The sequence below is a fragment of the Bos indicus x Bos taurus genome, chromosome 16 (genome assembly GCF_003369695.1).
Source record: "Bos indicus x Bos taurus breed Angus x Brahman F1 hybrid chromosome 16, Bos_hybrid_MaternalHap_v2.0, whole genome shotgun sequence".
NCBI classification, from domain to species: domain Eukaryota; kingdom Metazoa; phylum Chordata; class Mammalia; order Artiodactyla; family Bovidae; genus Bos; species Bos indicus x Bos taurus.
Window position 1 is genome coordinate 44,736,026 of NC_040091.1, and position 18,700 is coordinate 44,754,725.

The following is an 18,700-nucleotide window of genomic DNA, read 5'->3' on the forward strand; positions in this document are numbered from 1 at the left end:
AGTTATTATCTGCATTTTTAGTAATGAACATCCACCTTGTCTTCTGGTTCAGGGGTCAATCTACAAACTGCAGCCTGAGGGTCCAGCTCTGCTGCTGCCTGGTTTGGTGAAGGGGGTTTTGCTGCACAGCGGTCCTGATGGCTGGCTGTGGATGCTTCTGTGCAGCCTGGTCAGAGCTGAGCAACGGTGATGGAAGCTTGACAGCCCATACACCTTAAGTACTGACCACCTGGCCTGGCCTTTTCAGAAAGTTCACTGATGTCCATGCTGTGCCCAGGAGGAAAGGAAGGATAGCCAACGATGAGGCCACCCAGCAACGCACGTTCTCTGTGTTGGGCAGTTTTACTTAATAGCTCAGCCCTCTGCCGTCAGAAGTTCACTTCCATCTCATCAGTCCCTTATAAATGATTCCAACACAAAAGTCAAGGGAATTGACACGTGTTCAGAAGTCCAGGAGCTGTCCTGCTCTAGGTGTAGACAGACCTTGGGTCAAGCCTCATCCTCAGCTTCCTACCTCTCATTCTGGAGCCATGCTAGGGCAGTCCTCCTGAGCACTTGGCAGATAGAACCGCAGCAGGCAGGATAGGTCCCAGAACAGAATCCCACTGGCTGACGGGTCTCACCTGGGCTGCGTGGTCAGGTGTGCTGGGCTGACTGGATGGGCCCACGCCCTGGGTTCAGCTCACCCACCCCACCTAGGGACCTGGGCATGAAAGAGCTGGGTGCTGTTCGCTGAGGAGGGGGAAACAGGCAAGGCCAGCCTTGAGAGGCTCTCAACTCCCATCTCAGGACTTTTTCTGCAACAGGAGACAAGGAACTGACTTACAAAAATTCACCAGTAAGCCAACTGCGTGGGTATCTTTAATAGCACAGTAGGGATACAGTTAGTTAGTGAATCGGAGAGAAGTCACAAGCCTCTTTCGTCTGTTTTATGTGTTTTCACATGCTGTGCGAACCATGTCCCCTGTTCAGTTATTTTAGCAGCTGGATCAACAGTTATGAGCTGCCAGTTTTGCTGATGGTTCAGATGGTGAAGAACCTGCCTGCAATGGAGGAGACTGGAGTTCGATCCCTGGGTCAGGAAGATCCCCTGGAGAAGGGCACGGCAACCCACTCCAGTATTCTTGCCTGAAGAATCCCATGGGCAGAGGAGCCAGGCTGGCTTTAGTCCATGAGGTTGCAAAAAGCTGGACATGACTGAACAGTAGTTACGAGCTGCAGACGAAGCTGATACCACTTGGTTTCACACAAGAAAACAGAGACCAGAGAGAAAAGAAGGAACAGGTGGTAGTTTGCTAAATGCCCTATTTATTTTGCAATCAAGGTTCAGAAATGAGGGGATATAACTGGTATCTCTGCATAGCTGTCATGTCAGAGCCACAAATGGATGGGGAGGGAGTGAGGAGGATGGCTTCTCAACACAGTGACCACCCCACCTTTTAAAAGTGAACACAACGAGGCTGGATTACAAATGGCCTGTCTCTCTGACCCATCATCAAGCCTCTCCACTTTAATCTTTAAGAACCAGCGGGGCCTTCACTTGGTCGGCCACCTCCTTGCCAACCAGCACCTCGACGATCTTCAGAGCAAACTCAAAGCTGGTTCCTGGCCCCCGGCTGGTAAGGATCAGGCCATCCTTTTCCACACGGTTCTCGGAGTAGCTGTAATGACCTGGGAAATAAAAACAAAGAAGGGTTACATCCTCGTGGGCTGTAGGACAGCCATGAACACCACTCGACACTTCCATTCCCTTACCACACACTACTGCCTCACAACAATGAAAATACAAACGAGCCAAAATTTTAAAAAAAGCAAAAGCTCACAACACCAACACTGTAGCCAGTCACTCATAACTCTATTAGGCACCCCCAGCTCTCAGAACACAGCAGGACAGAAAGAGAGAGGGTTTCTCTGAATCCCCTTTCCTGCCTAAGCACAGACTGTCCAAAAGGAACGCAGCTATCAGAAATCCCCTCTGGGAAGTTCTATCAATCAGAAGAGAAAACCAGAAGCTGATACTACACCCAGACAAACCTTGTCACAAACTATCATTCCTCCCATCTACTCTTCAAAGGGCCCCTTCATCTTTCTGAAAAGCCAATTACCTTCCCCTGAGAGGCCTGTCTCCCCTTTCCCCATTAAGATGGAATTTAAGCCAGAATTCTAAACCACCTCAGGGAGTTACTCATTTTCCCCTGGGGCTCTTCCATGTAAACATGAGTTCTAGTGCTTAGTTGCTTGGCTGTGTCTGACTCTGCGACCCCATGGCCTGTAGCCTGCCAGGCCTCCGCTGTAGCCCCCACAGCCCCCATGAGGGCTCCTGCATTGGCAGGCGGATTCTTTGCCACTAGCACCACCTGGGAAGCCCAAACATCAAGTACACATGTCAACAGACTTCGTTCTTCTCCAGTCACCTGTCTCCTGTAACAAGGGTCTCAACCAAGAACTCGGAAGGATATAAGGGAAAACTACTTTTCCTTTCCTATAAAATGCTGGAGGAAGGGGGATGTAGGGGAACCAGTGCTGAAGGCAGAAACGACCTGTAATATACAGACCCCCTGGGTGATGCACACTTTCTGCTGCCTCCAAAGCAAATAAGCAGAAACCACACACAATGTGCCATGGGTGGGGAGAGAGAGGTGCAAGTGGGGAGAAACCTACTTTCTCGTCAGGCACTGCCTGCTTTCGGAGGCCACAGCTGGCTGTATCTTTGCAAATGTAATAAGAAAACAGGCTGCTCCTATATTCTCATGAAGTAAACACTACCACCTCCGAGGAGATCTGAGGGCTCAAAGCTGGGATTCCCTGAACCACCCTGCACCCTTACATTCCACATCAGACGGTCACCAAATCCTCCCACTGCACAAGCACCAGGCCCGAACTCCTCACATGCAGCAGCACCCCACGTGGCCTGGCCCCGTGACCCCGCAGCTGCCCTGAGGGCCCACTCTCCCGCCTGAAGCTTGCAGCTCTGCTACAGAGGGCACTGTAGTCCTTCCGGCCCTGGAGGAACTGCCCAGGCTGCTTCCTCTGCCCAGAAAGCTCCTCTCAGAAACACTCCTTTGAATTCAGCATGGACCCCTCTCTCACCAGGCCCCCCAGGTCACTCTTATCATGCACCCTCCCAGCACCCAGGAAACCATCTGGCTCCCATTTACCTCTGGTCTGTGCCAACGCTGAGCCCTCACCTACCCGTCCAGTCTAGAACGCTAATGGCACCAGGGAGGTACTCCCAAGTGTCAGGTGAAGGAAAGATCGAATGAACACTCCCTGCCTGCTGCCTCAATGCAGGACCTCTGCGTGCAGAGACCCCCTTCCTCCTGCCTTTCCCTCCACTCTCAGCACCACCAAACAGGGGACGTTCCACAGTGCAAACCAGAGCATACCCAGGTGCCCCCCATGAGAAGCCTTCACCGCTTTCTCTGGCATCTTGAAGTGACCCTCAACTCCACATCATGGTACACAAGCCCTGAGGCCCAGCCTGTGCACAAAGACAGGGCAGAAAGAAGCCGAGGGGAGACAAAGAAGAACCCACGGGAGTAAACAGCGACCTGGATGGGACAGAGGCCACGGTGAGGACATGGAGGCCCGAGGTGTGTCTTGGAGATAAAATGCCAAGACCTTGCAGAGGGACTGGACGTGGGGAGACACCAATGAGGACTCCTGGCTGCCTGGCTGCATGGTGACACTGCTCAATGACAGGACATGATGGACTAATAGATTCAGGGCCAGGGTCAAAAGCCCACACGGGTCCTCTATGCAATCCTGCCCCACCCGATCCCTGCAGTCCCTGCTGCTGGGCCTGCAGCACTGCACGACCTCTGTCCCCTCCCCCTCTGAGGAGCCCCGAGAACATGGCTTGATCTTGTCCCCTTCTCTGTCCCCAGAGCCCAAAGAACTCAGGAAATGCTTGTCTGATGCTTACACAGAACAGTGCACCTGAGCAAGATGCTCCCGCTGCACCAGCAAGCTTTAGAGACCATGTCCTTACGAACCCGTCCTTTCCCAGGGATGAACACCACTGCCCTGCTTCAGGGCTTCCTCTCCTCATTACAAATCAAGTCACCAGTGAAACAACTGACGACAGTCCGGGAGCGCTCTCCCAGTTACCCTTCTACAGAAGAAAAGGGGATCCCTGGTCTGCAGGGGAGTGGTTTTCCTAAGCTAACCTCATCTACTGTTGGTTAGAGATCATCCCAAGTGCTGAAGTAGAGAACCCGGAGCCGAGATGGACACCAAGACACAGGCAGTGAAGGCAAGGCTCTGAATGATTCAGGTAACAACCTCTTTGTGGGTAAAATACTACACATACGGATTACACTGGTTAAAAATGTTTAAAAATTCCGGTTCTTCTCAAAAATCTCAGTCAGGAAGAGCTAAAGGTCTGCTTACAGACCACTTCCACCTAGCGGTGAAGATGGAGAAAAACGACACCCGCATGCCAGTCCATTCCTGGTCAACCTGCAGGAGGTGTTCATTCCTTTTTACCTTTAAGCAAACACCCCAAAGCCTCTCTCAAAGCCCAGAGATGAAGCAAGGGGGAGGCTAGGGGCCACAGGGTAGTAACCAACAGCCGCTTTCACCTGCACACCCTCACCTTCGTGGTCTGGGAGCCCCAGAGACACGGTGGCCCAGACAGCCCTAGATCATTACTATCCAGCCCTTCCAAGAAAAGCCACTGACCCCTGAGCACATCAGCTATCAGTCTGCCAGATTCAAACCTCAGTCTGCTAGTTAGCAGCTGTCTGACCTCCCTGTTTTTCTCTTCTGTAAAATGGGCATGATGCCAACCCCAACAGATTGAGCCCTGGCGATAGCGGTCCGTCCACTCTGCATCCCCAGCACTCAGCCAGAGCCAGGCAGAGTCAGGCACTGACTGGTGGGCCCTCTGACACAGCTTCAGTGACCCACAGACGTCCAGGTGTGTCACACACACTGCCTCATGGAGCCCGTCAACAGCCCCGAGAGGCAGGAGCTACCTATGGTCCTCCTCAGGTGACAGATGGGGAAAATGAGGCCCAGCGAGGTTACAGGACCAGCCCTTGGGGGCAGGGAAGGGTGGGGCTGGAGCCACATTGGAGTCATCTGCTCTGGAGTCCCTGCTCGTCCTGGGAGCCGGCATCCAACCGCTCAGTAAACCACACAAATGAGAACTGAACAAATCTTTGAAGTCACCCCTTCTTTATTTTAAAGCTGAGAAATGGAAACACTCTGTCCTTCAGATTGGATGGCTTATGTAAGTAAAAAATGTCACATTGCTCTTAATTTGAAGTTCACGATGAGGACAAGCAGAAGGGCCTCCTCACCCAGGAAGTGATTACAGCTCCACTTCTCAGAATGCAGACACTGCAAATGTCTTTTTCTTTCAAGAGGCCTTGCTGACTGAACCCAACGCCTGGTGACTTCAGTGTGTGTGGGCCTCATGTGGACAGACACGGGGCCCCAGTTCCGGACCAACTCAGGCAAGCGGCCTGTTCCTTCGTCGGTGAAGCCCATACGTGCCTTACTGGGTACCTGGGCTGCCAGGCTCGAGATAACACATGTGAACGTGCCCTGTAAGTGCCCAAGAGTCAACAATCTCATATTCTTCTATTTCTGATCAGCCTCGTCTTCCTGAGGTGTTACGAGGAAAGAGCCACAAAGATACACGAGCAGATAACGGGGAACATGTTCCACTCATTTCTTCCTTCTCACTAGTCGTTACTGCTAAAGGAAGCCTGATTCTGCTCTTTCTGACCCTCCAAAACCCCATTAGCTCCAAGTAAACTAAACCCCTAAATTAAAAATTGCCCAGAAGTCAGAGCCTTAAAAAAAAAAAAAAAAAATTTCACATAGAAGGTTTTATTGACAATTTATCTTTCTATCAACCAGAAAACAACTATAGATTTTTCAAAAAAGACATCACTACTACCTTGGATCAAATCTAAGAATATGCAGAATGTCCAACACCAAGAGTGAACCCTAAGGTAAACTATGGACTTTGGGTGGTGATGACGTGTCAGTGTAGGTTCATCGACTGTTACAAAGGTACCGTCTTGGGGGGAAAGGAAGCGGATGGGGAGGGAGGTGGGGATGGGGGCACACAGGGTTTATGGAAACTCTGTACTCTTTGCTTAATTTTGCTGTGAACCTAACACTCCTTTAAAACATAAGGTCTGTTGGTTTACAAGGCAGTAAAATGAAAACTGCATCACTTTACTTTCCTATGAAAGGATGAACGAAGAAAGAACATGGACTTCCCTACTTTTAGTTCAGAGGAAGTCCAGAGCAGAACTGATACAGCGAAAAATCTATCAGTGGCACAGCTATTTTCAAATCTGCTCTTGACATTATCAGTCTTTTGACGTAGCCACTGGCTGCTGGTTAGCGGGTGTTTTAAATGGAGCTGGTCACCCAGTCTCCCCACTGGTAAAACGCCAGCTGAGCCACTTATGATTTCCAAGTGGGAATTTCTGATTCCCTTGCACATATCCACACCCAGTGTGACGTCCCTTTCTCTATACAGGTTTTGGTCTCTGCTCCCTTCGATATGCACGCCAGGCACAGGTGGCAGAGGAAGACACTTCCTGGCTGGTGCTCTGAACCACACACCAAGAAGCACTGTTTCTGAGGCAGCATCCATCGTGACACAGCTGCACAGCCAGGGTCACAGTGACCCTGCTGTGCCCCTAACTATACACTGCCTCGTAATTTGAAATTTGATGCATTTTTAAATTTGGTGCACATGTCTTTGCAAGATATTAACTCCTGGAGGGCAGAGACAACGACATGCGTTTTTAAAAACATAACCTCCAAGTACCAAGTAACATTAGAGAAATGATAAGTTAGGGGAAAAGAAAGGTATAATGTTAGGTTTGAAAAGCAAGCTGCAGAACATATTTAGTAGCTCTCATTTGAGTAAAAACATTAAACTACAAAGGATAATGAGTATGTACAGAGAAAATTCTAGAGTTACACAGGAAACCTAACAGAAGTTACCTCTGAAAAGTAGAAAGGAGGTAGGGAAGTCAGAGAGAAGCGAATCATTTACCTTTATTTCATTCCTTTCTGTACTGCTTGTTTTGTTTTCTTTTTTTACCATGAATAGAAAATTGTTTTTATAAAAATAAATGCATAAAAGTTAAATGTCTGGCTGATATTAATATTTACAAAGGAACCTGTCAATGAAGGAGCAGGCCTCCTCTGCAGGAAGGGAGCAATGTCCATTTTACTCTGGACTGTGGGCAAAAGGGCACCCTCTGAAATTGCCACCAAGGTTTAAATTTTATCCTCAGACTGCTGGCAAAGTATTTAGCAAACTAGTTAAACTGGCATTTGCAACCACTTCAATCTGTGACCACAAGGAACCCGGCTGGCCTTTGGCTCAGCCCCTGTACCCTGTTAGGCAACCTGCACACAGAGACTCACCCCATTAGCCGGTCTTTCTCATTAAAACACTTGCAAAGAAAGTGAGGAACACATCACAACCCAACCCACAGAGAACCCCTATGTACAAAAAATCTTCCAAGTGGGAGACAACGTCACACCACAGCTTTCTGAGTAGGTCTTTCTGCACGTTAGAACGTAAGCATGTACTTACTTCCGTTCATCATTTTGTCTTTAGCAAGTGGGTGTGTTGTAACTTTGCTTCCAAAACCTATTTCATGAGCCAGCAGAGCTGTAGGACCTAAAAAGATGAATAAAGAGATTTAAGTGTGTACACAGAAAAACCCATGTTTTAAAAACTGCAGCAACAAGAGCATTCTTTGAATCAGGGGGCTCTTACCTAAAAATATACTTATGATTCTGAAACTAAACACTTACTAGTATGAGAGGTAAAGTATGTTTATAATCAACCATCTGCAGAACACGTGTGGCAAAAATGTACAAACTCAAAACACTTCAATAACCACTTAATCAGAAAGATTTACCTTTATACCTAAGGAGCAAACAGATAAACAAACCATGCCCCCTCAAGGAACAGGTTGCAAGTGTACCAGGGGTACAAAGAATGGGAGACCATCAAGGGTTAAATGTCTTGCCTCTTTGCAAATGGAAGACTTAGTTATATATTGAACGCAACCAGCATGCTCTGAACCTCTGGGCTTGACTGCTACTTCATGGACTAATTTTACTTTTCTACTTGAAAATGAAAGATAAGCACTCACCCATCTACCCAAATGTATCAGGTGGCATATATTAAATGACTATATTAAACTGAATGTGACATTTTCCCAGCCCCACAGGAGACAGCCATGAAATGCCTACATGGCTGAGACACAGAGGTGCTGGCGTTTCTTTTTACAACCACGCACTGAAGAGAAGAGTACAGCACAAATGTCCACTGTGGTCCTCTACACTGTCTCTCTTAAAATGAAGGTTAAAAAAAAAAAATGCAGGTGCCAACTTGAGACTTTAATGAGTGGTCAACTTTACTGATAAATCATCTTGTAACAATTCTCAATTAGAGACTAAAATCAGAAAGATTTCTTACTTTTTGTTATTTTAAATCTATTTTTTTTAAAAAAGGAGTCCCTCTACCTTTTTTCTCTAAGTCACCAAAAATTAAAAAAAACAAAAACTTACTAACACCTCATGTCAAACCTAAAAAACTTCAGAAGAACACTGTGACCTTCTAAATAGTTAGGGCACTTCAGCTAAGGTCCCAAGACAGACTCGCGCACTTTTAGCTCCAGCAAACCCAAGCACTCGCTCTTCTGACCTTTCATATTTCCACACGGTTCCAAGGAAAAAGTAGTTACATAAACAGACCTACGGGCAACTCAAGATCTTAGCAGCTACTAACAGGAAGATCGAACAAGTATCATCTAATTACATAAGCTGTCGGTCTAACATCAAGTGTCGGTTTTAGACCAAGTCCTCATTTATAACTTACATCAAAAGTCTCTTCAACATGCCTGATGTCGCCTCCCTCCTTACTTGTATTCTGTATATAAGAGCTGTGTTTGGAAGCAAATTTTAAAAGTCTGTCATAATTATCACTCAATTTTATTTGAATGGATTCATTATCTTTCTTATTTTGTGAGGTTTTAAGAAACAATCATTTTCTCCAGTACATTTTAGAGCAAATTTCAAGAGATGATGGATCATACTTGAGGACAGTGGTCATACGGTGAGTTAGGAATTTTTAGGTTGCTCCCTCCAGGTGATAAAATTGTTACCTATAATGATGTTAATAAATGTATGGTAAATTCAAAATTATGGCTTTCTGGGCATGAGAATCCTAGTTGGGGGCTTCCCTGGTGGCTCAGGGGTAAGGACTCCACCTACCACTTCAGGAGGCACAGGTTCCATCCCAGATCTGGGAAGATCCGACATGCCACAGAGCAGCTGAGTCAGTGCACAACTACTGAGCCTGTGCTCTAGAGCCCGAGAACCACAACTACCGAGCCCACGTGAGTCCACATGCCCAATTACTGAAGCCCAGGGCCTGTGCTCCACAACAAGAGAAGCCACCGCAATAAGAAGCCTGTGTACCACAACCGAGACTAGTCCCTGCTCTCTTCAACTAGAGAAAAGGTTGTACAGCAATGAAGACTCAGCACACAGTCAAAAGTAAATAAATTATATATATATAAATACATAAGGGTCCAGCTCTGCGCTGGGAGCAGAGGGCACAGTGGACAGAATCACCCCGGAGGACCAGAGGCAAAGTCAACAGCGCCACCATGTGGTTACTTGTGGAAAGGGTCCTAGCCTCTCCAGGCGTCCCAGAGCTTGAGCCTGTACCTGGAGCCCAGCACCTGCCAACTGGCTTCCATACCCCTCACGCCTCCCCCTCTCCCCTAATCTCATTTTATTTCTCCAGAAAGCCTCCCTTCCAGGTTCTTTCTCTCACTTTCACTCAGTATTAGGGGTTAAGCTAACATTCCTTCAGTTCAGTAAACTGTTCCCAACCCCTAAGTGTAAGCTTCATCTTGTTCTCATCTACTGATTGAAACATCTGAATCTCTGCCATTGCTCATTCCAATCTCTCCTCAACACACGATCACACTTCTCTGGTCTTCTGCAGCACCCAGCAGAGCAGTGCAGGACATTCAACCAGACGACATGTTACCAGCGCCGTTTACTTTACAGCATAGATGTAAATGATAAGGGCTGCATGCCTTGACAGCCTGGGAGTCGATCCTGCCTCAGCACAACACTGGGAACCAGAAGCAGCTCAGGATTCTGCTACTTCAGTGACACAAAATGACAAACTGACATGTGATTTTTTACTTTCAGCTGTCCTAAGGGAACAAACCCAACGCAAACCCTTCCTTTTTTTCTTTGGTCTAAGCACTAAGCACAAAGAATGCGACAGAGGTGAGGGGTCAGCATGTGGGGTGGGGTGGGGTGAGGTGGGGTGAGGGTGGACTGGACTAAGTCCATATTCAACTAATACCACCTATGTCCTCCTCCTTCTTAGTATCTTCTGCTTCTGTTAGGTCCATACTGTTTTTGTCCTTTATTATGGCCATCTTTGCATGAAATGTTCCCTTGGTGTCGCTAATCTTCTTGAAGAGCTCTCTAGAAGAAAAGCTAATACCAACCTAGACAGCATATTAAAAAGCACAGACATTACTTTGCTGACAAAGGTCCATCTAGTCAAAGCTATGGTTTTTCCAGTAGTCATATATGGATGTGAGAGTTGGACCATAAAGAAAGCTGAGTGCTGAAGAACTGATGCTTTTGAACTGTGATGTTGGAGAAGACTCTTGAGAGTCCCTTGGACAGTAAACCAGTCAATCCTAAAGGAAATTAGTCCTAAATATTTACTGGAAAGACTGATGCTGAAGCTGAAACTCCAATACTTTGGTCACCTGCTGCAAAGAACTGACTCACTGGAAAAGACCCTGATGCTGGGAAAGATTGAAGGCAGAAGAAGGGAACAACAGAGGATGAGATGGTTGGATGGCATCATCGACTCAATGGACATGACTGAGTTGGAGCAAGCTCTGGGAGCTGGTAATGAACAGGGAAGACTGGCGTGCTAGAGTCCATGGGGTCGCGAAGATATGGACATGACTGAGTGACTGAACTAACTGATGTCTTCCTCCTTAAGGAGCAGTGCAGCTACTTGGGCTTCAGTGTCTTTTAGCAAAGAAATCCTTAAGCCACAAGGGCAGGTCAGAGGTCAGTACTGACTGGAACCCAAAGACAAGGACTGCCAGGTGGATGCCCCTCAGTCCTTCCTGGTCTCTTACTTGGGGGTTCTCACACACTCAAGTCTTAGGGTCCCTTCAGCTATTAGTGTGAGTTATATTTATCAGTAACTGCCATGCCAGAAATTAAATTTTGAAAGGTTTATGAGCTAAGAACACTCAGCACACAAGCCATGCCTGAATGATGCCATTGTCATTCTCTGATGTAATTCCTATGAGAATTAAAAGTAAAAAGGCAAATAATGTGTGAGCAGTATCTGCTCTGCCCTTACAAACCCTCTGGAAAGACTGTGAGAACGACTGCTCTAAGGCACAGTCCCCAGACCCCCAGCCTATGACTATGATCTCTTTTAAAAAGTCTACCGTATTGAACAAAATATCGTGTCATTTTGTCTAACCATCCATTCATTTGCTTATCTGTTCTCTTGATAAAACATTTAATGAAGACCTATGAATAAGGAAAGCGAAAGTGAAGTCGCTCAGTCATGTCCGACTCTTTGTGACCCCATGGACACCAGGCTTCTCCGTCCATGGGATTTTCTAGGCAAAAGTACTGGAGTGGGTTGCCATTTCCTTCTCCAGAGATTCCCGACCCAGGGATCGAACCCAGGTCTCCCGCATTGTAGACAGACGCTTTACCATCTGAGCCACAGGCACCTGCCAAAATTACACTATGAAAAAAATGGAAGATGGTGGAATATCATCTATTAGAGCAAAATGAATGGACTTTAAAATGGTATCAAAAACCAAAGGACTGATATTACTAGGTCTCAAAGATGTGAGGACCCCTGCAAAGCACCACCATCCTTACTCTGAATCATGTGGCAGAGAACATACAGTACCTCAGACTTGGAGCTGAACACTGAGGATCAGGTGGGAAGCCCCCGGGGCAAGCTCAGGGCAGATCTGTGATTGTTAACGCTGGCCTGATTCTTGCTGACCTTGTCCTGGCAGAAGTCCTCTCTGGCACTGGGACTGGCTGGAACAACTGTTTATTGAATTCCAGAGGGGCCTTGCTTTCCTCCAGGTCCATCATACATAGAAAACAATAGGTTCCACAAAATGCACACCAAAGGCAGGGAGAGGCAGAAAACGGAGTAACTGCAGTCACTTCTGACATGATACCAACCTCATGCCCCCAACTAAACACACTGACACAGAAGCCCTTCATGCTTCAGGAAGTGGAAGAAGTACTGGGAACACAACCTTGTACTCAAAGACAACCCTGTCATGTGTATTTTGAAGCAAGCTGCTACAATTCATGGGGTCACAAGAGTCGGACACGACTGAGCGACTAAACTGAAGGCACCCTTGGACAGGGGCCGGCCTGAGGTTACCTGCACAGATGGCAGCGATGAGGCCCTTCCTCTTCTCTTGTTCCTTCAGTATCTCCTTCACAGCAGCGGACTAGTCAGAGAACCAAAGTACATCAAGTTGTCATTAAGCCACAGCCAATCTCGGCTAGAAACTTTGGTAGAATCTGGTTTTAGCTTAACCACAACAACTTCCATCTGTTTTTCAACAACATTGCTAAATCCTCAATATGAAAACTATCAAATTCATAGTGTTTCTACAGGCTTAAACCCAACCACAACGTTTATATAGAAAAGGGTACCCTCTCCTTAAAGATGTTTAAAGATAAGATGAGAAAACTATTTCCCTTGGGCATGCTAACCTTTGCCATCTTGTACTCTAGGGATACAGCAAAGAGGAAAGGTGCTGTTTGGGCTTTTTTTTCAGATAGCAAAGTGAGGAGAGTGCCCCAAGGTCCCAGATGACTGACTTGACCTGGTTCATGAGTTTCTGTCTCATGAAGTCCCTGACTCTCTCATCTCCTTTTCTCTTCCCTCCTGCAGGCTGATGCTTGACATAACAGAAGAAACAGTGGCTTCCTTTATACCATTTCTCATTCAAGCTGGCAGCTCTAGGCCCCTGCAATCTCCCTCACTCCAATGGCTGAATAGACAGCCAACCTCTTACCTTTCAATGCTTAACCCTTCACAAGCACAAAATAAATCATTCTGTTGCTATTGGAGGGGGGCAGTAATCTTACATTTGGACTCTATTCACAGAATCTATTCACAACTGTTCCACCAATTCTGCTTACTTCTACAGTAGATGTTATTAGAAATGACTTTTTAAAAAATTAAGCTGGAACACCGTTTTGTTCATCTTTTCCTATTCTATTCACAGCCTCCTTCCTGAAATATTTTAATAACAAAAACAACAGAATACAAGATGTTGGAATACTCTCTTTACATACTTTACCTCGGATAAATTCTGTGCACCCAGATTACCTCCTGGAAGAACCACCACATCATAAGGTCCCTGTAACAGTTTAAAAAATAAGAAAAGTGAAAATGTTTTATTTGAAATGTGCATTAAACAGTAACACATTCATATGTTAAATATGGTCACAGCAAAAATATTGTTCATAGAGAAAGTTAAATAAATCAAAGTGTTTCTCTACAATGGACTACTGTAACTAGCCAACAATGCAGAAAACCTCCATATACTAGTAACACGAAATGATGTCTGTGCTGCAGAATTCCAGGTGTAGCATGATCTCATTCTTGTAAAAACAATAAATGTACGTGAATGCATATGTGTGTGTCTACACACAAACACACCCCCCCCCATACATGTGTACAGTATAGATACTCATGGACAAAGGAAACTGCCAACTGATGCAGGGAGCAAGGAAGGGAAGAATAAGAAAGGGACATTAACAGTAACACGTGACTTTGTGTTTGTCTACATTGTATGGATTATTTTTCAACAAGAATGTACACAGTAATAAATTAAAAAACTCTAGAAGGCACAAAAGAATGTTTTAACCTTAAGTAAAATGGAACTTGGGGTATTAAAAAAAATGACACAATATTTTATTATCTCAGATACTAAAACACCCTAGAAATCTAATGATTTCAAACTTGCTTAAATTATGAAATAGAAATTGATTTAATACAGTATCTTAAAATGTTAAAAAAGTTTTTAAAAAAATTTAGTCATTAAGCAAACAACAAAATGAAAAATACATTTTTACTCCAACATATACTATTTAGTTACTTTTAAAGACTATGAAATGTCCTATGTTGTTTCAAAGCCAAGCAAAACTTAAAATCTGTGAAGTATGAAAATTTCTTTCACTCCATTTAGAAACTGAACAATAAACAGACACAAAATGTAACCACTATTCCAGAACACCCAGACCCTACAGGACAAAAAAGAACAGGGAAGAAACACTTACTGCTACTCTCTCATTTCTAACCTCCTATTTAGAGATCCAACAACTACAAAATATCAACATTCTTAAACTTCACAATCTAGCACTGAGATATGTGAATTTATCAGAGAGGAATACATTTTTCTATGCTTTTGAGGAGAGCCAGGCACAGGGAATTCTACACCCAGGCTCCTCATAGCACAGAAAAGCTGTCATGGGTGGTGATCTGCCCCATCCCTGCTCTAAAAGGGTGCACCCCACACTTCTATCACATTGGCCCTTGAAGCCTGAGCCCCGTGAAAGCGCAGGCTCAAGTGGCTGGTATGTGTGGGCAGGCATGCTTCTGAGGAAAGGGACCACAGCTCTTGACGGATTCCCAAAAGCGTTGGTTCCCCATAAAAGGAAGAACCTCAATTCTGAAGATACTGAAAAAATGACACAATTTAAGGAGAACTCACTCCTCCTTTAATCCAACCACAAATCAAGTATGAGTTGTTCCGTGTAAAATGAATCACATAACCCCACATCTGTGTCACTGATAAAGGAAAGATAAGAAACAGCTTTCGAATAAAGGGTAAGAAATGAATGGGAAATGTGCAGGTGACTCTCATACTAAGTAATGTAGTTACAGAAGGAGGCAAGGCTGCCTGTATGAGCCAGAACACTAGTGATGGTGTCCCGCCCATCCACCCACACCAAACACATGAGGTCAGGGACCTGCCAGGTTCTGAGGATACAGAGTGGAAAAAGGCAAAGTTCTCCACTCCCCAGGACTTAATTTAGTGCTGAAGACCTCTAAGCAAAGTAACTTTCTTAAAATAAGTCTGCGCTAATGACAGTTTTAGATGTAGTTAAGACAGAGTTCAAGAAACTGATAAAGAAGCGGTAGGAAGGAACGATTCCAAATCTAGAGAACAAACCTCTTTTTTTGCATCTTCCAGACTGGCATCAGGACAAATGACAACATCTCGGCTACACTGTACCGGGTCTTTTCCAGCCAGACCTGCAACGGTGACCTTAATCTAAGAGGAAGACGTCATCATGATATTTAAGAACACTGAACATAAATTTAGAGTAACATTTTCACAACTGGCCTGTGTTTTAAAATAACCTGGCAGGAAATACTGCAACAAAACCATGCTGACTTTAGGCTATTAAGTTGGCTAAATATATTTAACCACTAATCTGTCCCAGTTGGTCTGACAGTATGAATTAAAGATGCTGTCCCAGTACCCATCTGCTTAGCCTCCTTTCTTTTACAAGTGTTCTTGTCTGTGTGATAAATCATATGATCATCCTATCGATAAAACACCTTGCAAAGTTGCTGTTGCCATTTAATCCTCCTGGTATTTTCATAAGGTAGAAATGCAAGTTAAGACAATGAAATACTACTCCACTGCCCTGCAAAAATTCACAAAGCTGACAATACTGAGAACAATAGGAATTTTTCTCACTGCTGGTGGGCCCAAATATCAGTACTTTGGAGAGTCACTTGACAAAATCTAGTAACATCATATATGCAAGTAGTAATTCCTTTCAGGCTCAGAGCCTAGAAAAACTTTCATATCTTTAAACAAGAAAAACCTGCACAAGAATATTACAAATGTTCAGCTATAAGATAAATAAGGATTAGAAACTAATGTACAACAGGATAGGTACAATTAATACTGTTATGTTTAATATGCAAAAGTTTTTAAGAGTAATTCCTAAGAGTCCTCATGATAGGAAAAAAATATTTTTCTTTTACGTCTTTACTTTTGTATTGATACAAGATGATGGATATTCACTAAACTTATTGTGGTCATCATTTCATGATATATTTAAGTATGCTGTACACCTTAAACTTACACAATGCTATATGTTGATTATATCTCAATAAAACCAGAACGACCAAAAAAAAAGTATTACAGCACTATAATGCTGTAAAACAATGCAATAGAGGAATGGAGACTGGGCATATTCCCATAGTGCAATATTAAGCAGCAGTTTTAAATAAATCGCATCTACATTCTTTACTACAATGTGATTAGTTCACTTATTTAAATACTTGATTCATTCACTGACTGCTTCTCTGCCTGTTTCTTCAACTGTAACAAGAGGTTGGCAATAACTCTTAGGGTGGTTTTAACGTTTTAAAAACTAGTATAAGTGCTTAGAATGGTATCCACCATTCAGTAAAGGCTACTTAAGCATTCACTATGGTTATGTGGGCGTATAAAGGTTTATAATGCAGATATGCAGAGTGAGAACCACAGTCTAATGTTACTTTAGACATGCTTGGGCTGGATTCACATCACTGTGAGGAGAGCAGTTATTTCTGGGGCCAGAAAGGGAATTGAATTAGGGAAATAAAGAGAGCTTTGCAATGTTTATTCCTTTAAAACATTTGTATCTTCAAAAAACAAGTCTGAAAAAAATATAGTAAAATGTTAACTATTAAGTTGCAGACAAGTAATTATTACACAGCCTCTGTACTGTTGCGTATGTTTGAAATATTTCACAAAGAACATTCAACACTACTTTATCCAAAATTACTTATAAGAATTCAAAAATGCTTTCAAACGGAGGAGGGCTAAAAAACTTTGAGGGACTTACTCCAGCTCGTCTCATGACATCTACAGGGATAACCGTCTCCATTTCCTCTGCTCCTTTAGCCAGGATGACTAGAGCTCTTTTTGAAGCCATTTTTACGTTGTATTTATTAAAGACTCAATTAAAACAAGATTTTCAAGAAACTTTCACTGCAACCGTAGAAGACCTAAAAACAAGATTAAGGAACACTTTTAAGCAGAGTAACCAAGTGCTTCCCAGGGAAAAGATTTTGATAGGCAAACACAATAAAACAGCATTTTTGGTTAATATTGACTTAAACAGAACTTCAGTTCCTGTTTTTTTGAGATGACATCACAGCAAGATTGCCAACACGTTGGTTAATGTTCAGATTTCATCACGTTTATAAAAATCTAATTTCTAATATATTGTAAATGAAGCTTTCCAACACCTAAGCACATAGGCCTTCCATTTCACACAATTCAGGGAGAGGGAAATACAAAGCCGCCTTTTTTCAAGTACTATTTCACATAGAAAAGGCTGAACTTCATGGATAAAAAAAGAAATACTGTCTTTAGCAATTACCCCCTGAGATTTTTGGAGGGGATTTTATTTTTTAGTTCCAGTAACTGCACTAAATTTTCGGGGGCGGTTAACAGTGTTACATATTTGAACACGCTTTAAAAAAAAAAAAAAAAAAAACGGAGAAAAATGGTAATTCCCCCACGCTACAGTCAATCCTGATAGATTCTTCGCACTTAGCTCTCTCGTAAACGACAGCCGCTGTGCCGGGGTCTGAATCGCTGTTAGCCTATTTTTCTGGACTTTGTTTCCCATGCATCACAGATTTTAGTAAACGATGTCAACAAACAACATTAACTAGCTCCAAGCTGGTGCGATGTTATGCACGCAAATTCTAGAAGCTTCAGCGTTGCTACTACGCTGGCGAGCGAACGGCGCCCTCTGCGAACCCTGGGAGACCGCCTCCTCCTCAGACGCGGCCGGGTCCGCGCCGCTTCGGGGACCCTCTACGGGTCCAGCGGGCGGCCCGTGCCCCGACGACCTGAGCTTGCGCCGCGCTCCCCATGGCCCAGACCTGAACCTCGCCTCTCTTCCCACAGCCAGCCAGCCTCGGCCCGTTCCGTCAGCAATTCTGCGCCAGTGACGACTGGGCCAGTACCGCACTAAACCGGGACGCACGCAAGCACGCACGCCGGCACGCACGCGCGCCGTCAGGCTTGGCCTTCAGCCCCGCACTGCGCAGGCGCGCGCCGCCCTGCGTGGCTCCTCAGTCCCGCACTGCGCAGACCCACGTGGCTCGCCTCGCGTGATGTCATATCCGGCCGAACTCACCTTGGGGAACGTGCGGTACCTCCTGCCCTTCTGCGTGTAGATTGTACGCCTAGGCTTGATTCCATTTGAAACAACAAGCGAAAGCGGAGTCTTCTAAACTCACGCATTCTCCCGAAATCTCCCGCATCCGAGGGACGGCCCAGTGTGCCCCCAGCGCGCGCTGAATTTAACCCGTTTTTCATGCCTGCAAGCCAGACGTTTTTCTCTGTGCTCGTCTGGAGAGCCGCGTGGGTTTGCTTTAAACCCGCATTTTCACAAAATAAAATAGTTCCTTCTTGCTTCCTCTGTGCCCTCGGGGCTTTCTTTGCATTGTTCTGTTTCTTGGCGCGCGTTGTCCAGTCACCTCCACTGTTTTATGACTCTTTAAGGTCCCCCCAGTTTCTCTGTGACTGATTTGGCTAGTGGCTAATTTCACGTGTATTTGGTT

The 18,700-nt window shown here is 45.0% G+C and overlaps 1 protein-coding gene across 3 annotated transcripts; it reads right to left on the reverse strand.

Annotated features, from left to right (window-relative positions):
* Positions 1–1,288: 1,288 nt before the first annotated feature.
* PARK7 (Parkinsonism associated deglycase) lies at positions 1,289–18,202 on the reverse strand. 3 transcript variants are annotated; one of them, XM_027565003.1, is made up of 7 exons: positions 18,017–18,202; positions 16,966–17,128; positions 15,291–15,392; positions 13,413–13,472; positions 12,482–12,551; positions 7,580–7,666; positions 1,289–1,671 (listed from the first exon to the last, which is right to left on the reverse strand). In XM_027565003.1, the coding sequence occupies exons 2-7, from the start codon at positions 17,053–17,055 to the stop codon at positions 1,511–1,513; spliced, it is 570 nt and encodes a 189-aa protein (XP_027420804.1). In that variant the 5' UTR covers positions 17,056–17,128; positions 18,017–18,202; the 3' UTR covers positions 1,289–1,510. The 3 variants fall into 3 exon arrangements, with proteins under 3 accessions (XP_027420804.1, XP_027420807.1, XP_027420805.1); XM_027565006.1 differs by having other exon boundaries at positions 17,892–18,141; XM_027565004.1 differs by having other exon boundaries at positions 17,679–18,141.
* Between the last annotated feature and the right edge of the window lie 498 nt (positions 18,203–18,700).